The 12307-nt window shown below is 42.8% G+C and overlaps 1 protein-coding gene and 1 pseudogene across 3 annotated transcripts in view; one reads left to right on the top strand and one right to left on the bottom strand.

Annotated features, from left to right (window-relative positions):
* Positions 1-715, bottom strand: part of LOC103274304 — a 994-nt pseudogene extending 279 nt beyond the window's left edge. The window contains exon 1 of the transcript XR_505252.1: positions 45-715. The product of XR_505252.1 is annotated as a protein FRG1-like (transcript). The remainder of the gene's footprint in view (positions 1-44) is intronic.
* PUS7 (pseudouridylate synthase 7 (putative)) overlaps positions 1-11599 on the top strand; it is a 58011-nt gene extending 46412 nt beyond the window's left edge. For both annotated transcript variants that reach the window (XM_008071761.2, XM_021719432.1), the window contains 5 exons: positions 1655-1781; positions 4529-4630; positions 7886-8015; positions 10152-10243; positions 11334-11599. In XM_008071761.2, the coding sequence (XP_008069952.1) occupies positions 1655-1781; positions 4529-4630; positions 7886-8015; positions 10152-10243; positions 11334-11470 (588 nt within the window). In that variant the 3' untranslated portion in view covers positions 11471-11599. The remainder of the gene's footprint in view (positions 1-1654; positions 1782-4528; positions 4631-7885; positions 8016-10151; positions 10244-11333) is intronic.
* The last annotated feature ends 708 nt before the right edge of the window (positions 11600-12307 follow it).

Raw genomic sequence — 12307 nt, 5'->3', positions numbered from 1 at the left:
TCCAGTCTGGGCGACAGAGTGAGACTCCAACTCAAAAAAAAAACAAAAAAAGAATTTTACTGTCTTCTTTACTTATTTCAAGTTTGTGGTCTTGGAAGCTCTGAAATTTTTTTACATAATTGATTTCACATTGTTCTACATTTCCTTTGTCTTCTTGAATGTCATCTTTTTTCTTTGTTTCTCTTTCAGCACAGGACCTAATCTTTATCATTTCTTCTTCTCCTATGGTTTTACTTTTCGCTTCTATATCACCTGCTTCATTGCATCAAATAAAGCAGTTATTTGAGGCCAATAAAGCCATTTTCCCATCTTGAAAGACGGGTTCCCATTGTTCTCTTGGCCCAATTGCATCTGAATGCCCAACAACAAGTCCATCTGAGTTTATACCAAGATATTTTCCATAACCAGATTTCAGGGCAATTCTGGAATCAGATAATTTGACAGCTGTAAACTGCTCTGGAGGACTCGGGCCCTCATCAACTTCTTTATGTGGTGCTCCCAGAGCAAAAAGACCATTGTCAAGTGCATGTATGTAGGTTCCTCTATCCATTTCAATAGCTATGGTTCCTGAAATTTCACTGAAGTTTGTTACTGCCCACCAAATTCCAACAATATCAGTTTGAGTTTCTTCTTCTCTTTTTTTTTTTTTCTTATGCTGCGTCTTCGCCCCCTTGAGCACAAGTTTGGTGGACTTCACGTGGGCATATTCAACCATGGCCCACACTTTCTACTGCTCAAAACAGTTTTTGAACTCATCAATTTGCCTTTTAGTGCTTCTGCTCTTTTTTGTTTCACCTCTTCCACATCGGCAAAACATTTCCCTTTGAGGACTTTTTTCATCGGGGGAAACAAGTCATTTGGGGTGAGATCAGGCTAATGAGGAGGGTGGGGCACGGGGGTCATGCAGTTTTTCATCAAAAACTGCTGAACGTTCAGTGCGGTTTGGGTAGATGTGCTTGTAAATCAACCATCATGAAATGGACAAATGCGTTGAAAGAATCGCCAAAAAAATCCACTGAAGCCAAATTTAACCTTTCACAACAACACTAGCTGGTACACTGGTGCTGATGGATTTCTAGAACACTTATCTAGCGAGGGAAGCCTGCACTCCAAGGAGTCTGCCCTCCAAAATATTATTCTGGGTTTTTTTAATCCCCCTCATGTATCCAGGATGCATTACAGTTTTACCATTAAACTTAAATCTTAGTTACATTTCCCCAGATGCACAAAAAGCTGGATTCTTGCTATATGAAGTTAGTTGTCAGTTCAGTCATTTAGGTTTTCTCCCATAGAATTATGGGGGAGACGGTACTGTTAGCTCTATAATTGATGTGGAAATTCGTATTTGAAGTTTGTGCCTTTGATTTAGGATACAAATTCCATAGCATTTGCTTTATTTGCATGAATGTGTGCATTGTGTATATAAAACATGAACTTCTGTAGCCATTGATAACTGTCAACACCCTTTAGTTTGAGGAATTCCATCTCTAGTATTTACTGCTGTCAGTCACTAATATAGTATCCTATTTCTATAGGTTATTGGGAAAATGAGAGATAAAAATAGTAGTTTCTTGTAAACAAACAAGATGTCTTAGAAAATCCTTTTTTATATTCAGAATATTTTTTCTTGCCTTTTTTTCCCCTTCCCCTCCAGATACCTAGAAATAATCGCTTAATGTATATTCATAGCTATCAGAGCTATGTGTGGAATAACATGGTGAGCAAGAGAATAGAAGCCTACGGACTTAAACCTGTTGCAGGGGACCTTGTCCTCAAAGGAGGTAAAAGGCAAATATCATTGTTGTTCAGCCGAACTAGCATTTGGTTATTGTGGCTTTAAAGTTCAGCCTGGCTTTAAAGTTCAGCCTGGCTTTAAAGTGGCTTTAAAGTTCAGCCTGGCTACTGGTTAAGAAAGAGGATGTCTAGTAAGTATGAGATGGCAGGACCATGCAGACTGAGACTTGCTAGTTTGCATCTGTGTTTTCAATAGAAAAATACACCTCTGCCAGCCACAGGGCTCACTCCTGTAATTCCAGCACTTTGGAAGCCGGGTGTAAGAGGATTGCCTGAGTCCAAGGGTTATAGACTAGCCTGGACAACTTGGTGAGACCTCATCTCTACAACAAATCAAAAAATTAGCTGGGCATGGTGGCATGTACCTGTGATTCCAGCTACTTGGAAGGCTGAGGTGGAAGGATCATCTGAGCCCAACAGGTTGAAGCTGCGGAGGCTGTGAGTGTGCCACTGCATTCCAACCTGGGCAACAGAGTGGGACTCCTACTCAAATAAATAAATAAATAAATGAAAGATACACCTCTGGGGTGGACTCAGTGGCTCAAATGTGTAATCCCACCACTTTGGGATGCCAAGGCCAGCAGATTGCCTAAGCTCAGGGGTTCAAAATCAGCCTGGGCAACTTGGTGAGACCTCAACTCTACGATAGATCAAAAATAAGCTGTGTGTGGTAGCACACACCTGTAGTTCCGGCTACTTGGAAGGCTGAGGCAGATGGATTGCCTGAGCCCAGCAGGTCGAGGCTGCGGTGGCCATGAGCATGCCACTGCACTCCAGCCTGGATGACAGAGTGAGACTCCAACTCAAAAAAAAAAATACACCTCTGATTTGAGTAAGCACCTGACTCTCTGGTCCTCCACTTTCTCTACTAGAATAGGATTTGGGCTAAATTTTTGAAAGAAGAAATCTCTATCCAAGCCTTCATCTAGATCTAGCAAATATGTACGTTTCTGCATGTGTCTTCAGCCTCTCAGATTGTTGTCCGCCAGTTTTGAAGGAGTCTTCAAGTCAACACCAGGCTGTAGCTTACTTTACAGTGGGCTATGATAGAGTGGGCATTTAGTGTATGCTGTGCCCAAAATGTTCATAAGACAGCACTAAAATCCCACCTACTGTGTAGCCCTTACTGTGTGCCAGGCCTTGGCCCTAAGCCCCTTACCTGTGGCTTCTCATTTAAAGCTTACAGTATTCTTTGTGAAGTGTTTTCTCGTTTTTCAGTCAAGGTTCAGTCACTTGCCCACAGTTCCACCACTGAAGGGTGGGATTCAGAAAAGACTGAGATTCAGAGTCGAGTCTGTTCAATTGTAAAGTCCATTTCTGGCTAGCTGTGTAGAAATTAAAGAATACTATTAGCTGAATAAATACATGGCCTGCTTGCCTGCAGGCACACCCATAAATCCACTAAGTTCTCAGTTTGTTCAGAGATTGTAATTACTTTTTTCCTGACTTAACATTTTATTCCTCATGTAGTATTGATCATGTCCAACATATTTTCATGTCCTGTGTGCCACTGTGTCTTATCCTTGTTACTACACACTAGTTTTTTACATTGTTTATTCTTTCAGCAAAATGCATCCATTCATCATGTCTTTCCAAATAGTATTTTGTAGTATGATGGCTTTCCTAGTCTTTTGTGGTGGTGTTTAAGAAGGATAAAGGAACTGATTTTAAAAGTAAGTGTCCCGCCGGGCTCGGTGGCTCAGCCTGTAATCCTGCGCCTTTGGGAGGCTGAGGTGAGTGAATTGCCTGAGCCCGCGGGTTCGAGACTTGCCTGGGCAACTTGGCGAGACCTCATCTCTACAATAAATCAAAAATCAGCCGGGTGCGGTAGTGCGTGCCTGTAATTCCGGCTACTCAGAAGGCTGAGGCGGAAGGATCGCCGGAGCCCAGTAGGTCGAGGCTGCCATGGCCGGGAGCAGCCACTGCACTCCAGTCTGGGTGACAGAGTGGCACTCCAACTCAAAAAAAAAAAAGTAAGTGTCCCAAAAGATTAGGATGTAATTGAGAGACAAATATTTTAAATTTTTCATTTAAAATTTTACTTAGAAGCCGGACTCGGTGGCTCAGCCTGTAATCCTGCGCTTTGGGAGGCCGAGGTGAGTGGATTGTCAGAGCACACGGGTTCAAGACCCGCCTGGGCAACTTGGCGGGACCTCATCTCTACAATAAATCAAAAAATTAGCCGGGTGTGGTAGCACACGCCTGTAGTTCCAGCTACTTGGAAGGCTGAGGTGGAAGGATCGCTGGAGCCCAGCAGATAGGGGCTGCGGTGGCCGGGAGCGGCCACTGCACTCCAGTCTGGGCAACAGAGTGACTCCAATTCAGAAAAAAAATTCTACTTAGTTAATTTATTTCTCTCTTTCAACCGGATCTTGCTTTGTCTCCCAGGTTGGAGTGCAGTGGCACAGTTATAGCTCACTATAACCTCTCAGACTCCTGAGTAGCTAGGACTACAGGCACATTTCATCACACCCAGCTAGTTTTTTTTATTATTATTATTTTTGTAGACATTCCTGGCCTCAGATGGTCCTCCAAGCCTTGACCTCCCACAGTGCTGAGATTATAGGCCTGGCCACCATGCTCAGCCCCAACTTAATTTCCCTATATTTCCTAGGCCACTGAACCTATACTTCTGTCTTGCTTAGATATATATAATATTAGAAGGTTGAGCTCATGAAAATATTGGCTCTTTTCTGAACTTTTCTTAATTTATTGTTCACTTGTGAATTTACAGCCACAGCCACCTACATTGAGGAAGAAGATGTTGATAATTACTCTATTCATGATGTGGTGATGCCCTTGCCTGGTTTCGATGTTATCTACCCAAAGCATAAAAGTAAGTTCCCTGTATGGGAAAATTTGTTTAAACAAGTTTAACATAATTCAGCCACTGGCATCTATGAGTGAAGAGAAGGGAAAAAATTCAATACTTTAAATATAATTTTTGAAATATTGCCATTATACTTAAAAGGATACGAGAGGGAGCCAAAAAAAATCCAAAATTGATTTATTTTTAAAATTGTGTATTCTTACATGTTTAAACTTCAATCACCTTGAAAGTACTCTCCATTTGACACAATGCACCTATTGAGATGCTTTTTCCACTGCTCAAACAGTTTTTGAACTTACCAATTTTGATGCCTTTTAGTGCTTCTGCCATTTTGTGTTTCCCGCCTTTTACATCGGCAAAACATTTTCCCTTGAGGACTTTTTTCTTCCCTTTGAGGAAACAAAAAAACGTCTCTCAAGCCGAGAGCCGATGAGTAGGGAGAGCAGGGCATGGGGGTCATGCCATTTTTAGTTAATTGCTGAATACTCAGTGCAGTGTGGGAAGGTGCACTCATAAATCACCTATCATAAAATAGGCAAACACATTGAAAGAATCTCTGGCCGGGCTCTGTGGCTCAGCCTGCAATCCCAGCGCTTTGGGAGGCCGAGGTGAGTGGATTGCATGAGCCCCCAGGTTCGAGGCCCGCCCGGGCAACTTGACGAGACCTCATCTCTACAATAGATTTTTAAAAAAATCAGCCGGGTGTGGTAGCACATGCCTGTAATTCTGGCTACTTGGAAGGCTGAGGCGGAAGGATCGCCGGAGCCTAGCGGGTCGAGGCTGCGGTGACCAGGAGTCTGCCACTGCACTCCAGCCTGGGCAACGGAGTGAGACTCCAACTCAAAAAAAAAAAAAGAAAGAAAGAATCTCCAAAAAAATTCACTGTAGCCAAACACAGCCTCTCACAGTAACACTAGCTGGTACACTGATGCCGATGGGTTCCTGGAACACTGACCTAGTGGGGGAAGCCTGCCTTCCAAAAAAGAATTTCAGTTTTTTTGGGCTGTCCTCTCAGATTTCAAATGTGTATGAACTGTGGTTACTTATGAAAGTCTCCCAGAAAGAGATGCATTTAAATCAAGAAAGAAGATAGTAGAGATGTTGGTATTAGTAGTAATAATATTCCTATTATTGATTGTTGTTTGCATTGTTATTTAAATTTCTAAAATTCACTAATTCATTTTAAGGATGGGAAGTGTCTGGAGAGCATCTTTGAGAAAATGGATGGAAAATTCTACTTTTAACATAGCTTTTTAAAAACTTTTTTTTAAAGCATATGAGAAACATGTGCTCATAGTGTTTAAAAAGTCACCAAGTACAGAAGCTCATAAAGTGAAAAGTAAGAGCTCCCTGCCAGCCAGGCTCGGTAGCTCAGCCTGTAATCCCACGCCCTTGGGAGGCTGAGGTGAGTGAATTGCCTGAGCCTGCGGGTTCGAGACCTGCCTGGGCAACTTGGCGAGACCTCATCTCTACAATAAATCAAAAAATCAGCTGGGCGTGGTAGCGCATGCCTGTAATTCTGGCTACTTGGAAGACTGAGGTGGAAGGATCGCCGGAGCCCAGCAAGCGAGGCTGCAGTGGCCGGGAGCGGCCACTGCACTCCAGTCTGGGTGACAGAGTGAGACTCCAACTCAAAAAAAAAAAAAAAAAAGAGCTCCCTGTCTTTATTCGCCATTGTCTGGAGGCTAATAAGAATTACTTCTGTTACCTTCATGGGTGCTATCTGGGGGAGAAATTAAAACTTTTATTGTTCATAGAATCAGAAACTGAAAAAGAAGCTAGCCACAGTGACTCACTCCTATAATCCCAGCACTTTGGGAGGCAGAGGTGAGAGGATTGTCTGAGCCCTGAGTCCAGGGGTTCCAGGCTAGCCAGGACAACTTGGCAAAACCTTGTCTCTACAATAAATTAAATAATCAGGCCGGGTGCAGTGGCTCACACAGCACTTTGGGAGGCAGAGGCCAAGAGGATTGCCTGAGTCCAGGGGTTCGAGATCAGCCTGTGCAACTTAGCAAGACCTCATCTCTACAGTAAATCAAAAAATTAACTGGATATGGTTGTTCACGCCCATAGGAAGGCTGAGACGGAAGAATCACCTGAGCCCAGCAGGCTGAGGATGCTACTCAAAAAAAAAAAAAATCATCCAGGCATGGTGGCATATCCCTGTATTCTCAGCTACTTGGAAGGCTGAGGTGGAAGGATCACCTGAGCCTAAACACTAAACTTACATGGTATTCTATCTGTAATCTAGTTTGGGGTAACTTGGCTGACAGGCTGCATTCCAACAGGCCACAGTGAGCCATGATCATTCCACTACATTCCAGCCTGAGTAACAGGGTGAGACCCCTAACTCAAAAATAAGTGAATGAATGAATGAATAAATAAAAGAAGTGCAATAGGCATTTAATAGGATTAAATGTAAATTGTCACATTTATGCCCAGTAATCAGATGTACAGGTGGAAAAGACCCAGTTTAAGAGTACTTTATATGAAAAGTTTAAGTATCCAGAGTTATTGTTGAATACAAGTCCTTTACCCTGGGACAGATAAGGGGTTTGGTGGGGAATACAGAAATGTCAAAGGAGGGTCTGTGGAGGAAAGCATTGCTTGGGCTAGAGAAGATATGGCTGAAAGGTCCAACACTTAGGGCAGGGAATCTGCTGTGTTCCAAAGCAGTCAACAGAAGTTGCAAGAAAATGGATGTCAGCTTGGACTAGGAGGAGCTTTCTAATAACTGCCTGGCACACAAAGTATTTCCTCTTAAATGACAACGTGCAAACAAAAGCTGGGAAGCTGCCTCCCATGAGCATCAGTAAAAAGATTCTATTTCAGGTGCCAGGGTGAGCCAGATGGTTCTCCAAGGTCTCTTATTTTTATACGTTTATTTATAACTACCTCTTCCAGAGATAGTTTGAAGCCTCGGAATATTGTACCTTCCAACTGTGAATACATAAATTGTAGGTTAGCAACTTTAGATGAAATGGTCTTTTGTAGTCAGCCGGGAACCTTACACCACAGGTACTGTGGCTGGTTGCAAAACTAACTTACAAATTGGCCAAACCAAAGCTGGAGACACCTTCTAGTCCTAGTGACCAAGTCATAAATTTTGATTCCAGAGAACTGATTTTGAATTATGAATTAGGGTGACTAATTCTGTTAGGGTGATCTCAGTAAACTTACATGGTATTCTATCTGTAATCTAGTTTGAGGTAACTTGGCTGACAGGCTGCATTCCAACTAACTTTTTGTATTTCATATCAGTTAGTGAAGCCTACAGGGAAATGCTCACAGCAGACAATCTTGATATTGACAACATGAGACACAAAATTCGAGATTATTCCTTATCAGGAGCCTACCGAAAGATCATTATCCGTCCTCGGAATGTTAGCTGGTGAGTAATAATCTGGAATGAAATAAAACTGAATTACCATATAAGGTATTAAGCTTTTATGTCACACATATACAGTCATGCACTACATAAGGATATTTCAGTCAACAACAGACTACATATACAACAGTGGTCCCATAAGATTATAACACTGTATTTTTACTGAACCTTTTCTATGTTTAGATATACAAATATTTGCCATTGTGTTACTAGTATTCAGTAAAGTAATATGCTATAAAGGTTTATAGCCTAGAACAGTAGGCTAAACCATAGAGCCTAGTGTGTTGTAAACTATACCACCTAGGTTTGTGTAAGTACATTCTGTGTAGTTTGCACAATGGAATTATCTAATGACATTTCTCAGAACATATCCCATTGTTAAACAATGCATGACTGTATTTTTCAGTGCTTAGAACTAGCATGTAAGTATTCCATAAGCTTATAAAAATAAACAAAGCTGGACACAGTTGTTCACACCTATAATCTCAGCAATTTGGGAGCCTGAGATGGGAGGATTGCTTAAGGATAGGAGCCATTCCGTGCGGTGACTTAAGCCTGTAATCCCAGCACTTTGGGAGGCTGGGGTGAGGAGATTGCCCGAGCCCACAGATTTGAGAATGGCCTGGACAACTTGGCGAGACCTCGTCTCTACAATAAATCAAAAAATTAGCCAGGTGTGGTAGTGCACGCCTGTAGTTCTGGCTACTTGGAAGGCTGAGGTGGAAGGATCGCCTGAGCCTAGCAGTTCGATGCTGGGTGGCCGTGAGCATGCCACTGCACTCCAGCCTGGGCAATGGAGTGAGACTCCACAACTCAAAAAAAAAAAAAAAAAAAAAGAAAGGATGCTGTTGTGAATGTGAACATATAGTGAAAGTGACGTTATTTACATTTTGTTAGCATCATTGAATTATGGAAGAAATGTGTACAGTGAACATTTTCCCTATTTCTAAAAACATTAGACATGCTTACAGAGCTGTCCCTGAGCAAGTTAAGATGCTCAGAATGGGCCGGGCTTGGTGGCTCAGCCTGTAATCCCGTGCTTTGGGAGGCCGAGGTGAGTGGATTGCCTGAGCCCGCGGATTCAAGACCCGCCTGGGCAACTTGGCAAGACCTCATCTCTACAATAAATCTAAAAATTAACCGGGTGTGGAAGCGCACGCCTGTAGTTCCAACTACTCGGAAGACTGAGGCAGAAGGATCACCGGAGCCCAGCAGATCGAGGCTGCGGTGGCCGGGAGCGGCCATTGCACTCCAGTCTGGGTGACAGTGAGACTCCAACTCAAAAAAAAAAAAAAGATGCTCAGAATTAACCATGAGTTCCAAACACTGATCTGGTTGTTTTAATAACATGTTTCTCGAGAGAAAAAAGGTAATTATATTAATGCATTTTAAACTTCTGTTTTTTCTGAGTCAGAGTCTTACTCTGTTGCCCAGACTAGAGTACAGTAGCACGCTCATGGCCACTGCAGCCTCCACTTCCTGGGCAGGCAATCTTTCCACCTCAGCCTTCCAAGTAGCTGGAACCACAGGTACATGCCACCATGCCTGGCTAAGTTTTTTTTTTTGTTTATTGTAGAGACAAGGTCTTGCCAAGTTGCCCAGGCTGGTCCTGAACCCTTGGACTCAGGCAATCCTCTCACCTCCACCTCTCAAAGTGCTGAGATTACAGGTGTGAGCCACCATGCCCAACCATTTTAAAATCCTTTAATACTCAGTATCATCTGAAGCTTTACTTAAACATTTTTAAGTGAAATCCTTATTTTTCCCCCCTCTCTTTTTCTCCCTTCCCTTCTCTGGATTGTGAGCAAGAGATGCTCACAATTGGACTGGTCCTCCCCAGGGGCCCTCATTAGAAACAGGTGTTGGTGGTGGTGATAGTCACTCTGGGGGAAATGTAAATGCCGTGATTAATTCAGTCATATCCAGGCAACATCTTTTGCGTTGGCTGACCTCATCTGTCATCTTGCTATATAATAATACAAAGGCAAACTTTATGCATAAAATCTGGTCCTGTTCTGTTATTGAAGAACCCTACCTATAATTATTTACAGTAGACTTATGTGTGATAAGCAAATGGTGATGAGTGACGTAGTACCATTCATGAAAGTTCCCACTCTTTCTTTATTCACATATTTGCAGGGAAGTTGTTGCCTACGATGATCCCAAGATTCCGCTTTTCAACACGGATGTGGACAACTTAGAAGGGAAACCGCCACCAGTTTTTGCTTCGGGTAAGTTCCCCCCGTCATCAACTCTGTGTCAACTTTGAAATGTTTTCTCATATAAAAACATAAGTTTTAACTGGGCTCGGTGGCTCAGCCGTAATCCCGCGCCTTGGTGTAGGCTGAGGTGAGTGGATTGCCTGAGCCCGTGGGTTCGAGACCTGCCTGAGCAACGTGGCGAGACCTCATCTCTACAATGAATAAAAAAATTAGCTTAGGTGTAGTAGCGTGCACCTGTAGTTCCAGCTACTTGGAAGGCTGAGGCGGAAGGATCGCCAGAGCCCAGCAGGTTGAGGCTGTGGTGACTGGGAGTGGCCACTGCACTCCAGTCTAGGCGACAGAGGGAGACTCCCAACTCACAAAAAAAAAAACAATAAATTTTTTCTAGAACTGCTCTCGTAATCCACACTCCCACCTTCCTACTTCATGAAAACAGTCAGGCATGGTGACTCACGCCTGTAATCCCAGCACTTTGGGAAGCAGAGGCAAGAGGATTGCCTGAGCCCAGGGATTCGAGACCAGCCGGGGCAACTTGGCGAGACCTCATCTCTGCAATCAATCAAAAAATTAGCCAGGCATGGTGATACTCGCCTGTGGTTCCAACTACTTGGAAGGCTGAGGTGGAAAGATCACCTGAACCCAGCAGGTCAATGCTGCAGTGACCACGAGCGTGCCACTGCACTCCAGCCTGGATGGCAGAGTGAGGGGCCTTCACACACACACCCACAAAAAAAAGAATGAAAATTCAGAGTCTAAAATTTAAATTTCCATTCTCATCATCAAATTCTTATTGCCATTTTTCTGTTTTCCCTCGTGCCCTAATTTTTTTTTCTTTTTACTTTACGTATGTTTCTGTCTTATGCTCTTCTGTTGTTTGCCCTTTCATGAAGGTTCCTGGGTAGAATTTCCATATTCATTCAGCTGGTTTATACTCACAGATCTCTTACTTCCATGGTCTCATTCTTAGAGGCCCCTTGGGAAGTGGAGCCGAAGGAGAGGAGCACAGTTCTTTGTATTTGTGTAGAGATTATGTGACTCTCTCCAGTCTGTCTGCAGCTGCCTTCATTTTCTGACCGTTCTCTTCTTTCTTGCCTGACAGAAGGCAAATACAGGGCTCTGAAAATGGATTTTTCTCTTCCTCCTTCTACCTACGCTACCATGGCCATTCGAGAAGTGCTAAAAATGGATACCAGCATCAAGAATCAGACCCAGCTGAATACAACCTGGCTTCGCTGAGCAGTACCTTGTCCACGGATTATAAAATGCAGACAAGTGTTTGTTTGCTGGCTTCCTATTCATTTTTCTCTTAGTACAAACCGATATGTGGATTTTGAATCTTTGTAATAAAAGATTATTTGTATTTTTTTAAGTTTTTATTAGCTTAAAGAAATAATTTGTGGCCGGGCGCAGTGGCTCACGCCTATAATCCCAGCACTTTGGGAGGCCGAGGTGAGAGGATTGCCTGAGCCCATAGGTTCGAGACCAACCTGGACAACCTCGACGAGACCTCATCTCTACAATAAATCAAAAAATTAGCCAGGCGTGGTGGGTGGCGCAGGCCTATAGTTCCAGCTGCTGGGAAGGCTGAGGCGAAAGGATCACCTGAGTCCAGCAGCTCAAGGCTGCGGTGACCTTGAGTATGCCACTGCACTCCAGCCTGGGCAACAGAGTGAGACTCCCTCAAAAAAAAAAAAAAAGAAAGAATTTGCAATATTTATACACATATATAAATTCCAAGGATGCTAATTTTAGCTCAGAGAATATAAATTGGTCAGAATATACTTCAGGTGCTTAAATCATAGTAAAATTTCAGCTTTACTAGCTTTATAATTTTTTAAAAAAGGATTTTGATTTAAAGTATCAGTTTGCAATTTTGCTACATTCTTGAAAGCAGGAATTTTTAACAGGTCTATGGAGGACACATAATGCATTTTAAGAGCAAATACAACAAATCTGAACTATGGAAAAATAATTTGCGTACTCCCACCCATGACTATAAATACAATACTCATGCTGATTTAAACAGTAAAAAAAAAAAAATCCACAGGCTTAAAAACACAGAAGTGGTTGTCA

This window comes from Carlito syrichta, unplaced genomic scaffold (assembly GCF_000164805.1).
Source record: "Carlito syrichta isolate Samal-C Ts95f unplaced genomic scaffold, Tarsius_syrichta-2.0.1 Scaffold314713, whole genome shotgun sequence".
Taxonomy (NCBI): domain Eukaryota; kingdom Metazoa; phylum Chordata; class Mammalia; order Primates; family Tarsiidae; genus Carlito; species Carlito syrichta.
This window is presented reverse-complemented; position numbering and strand designations above follow the sequence as displayed.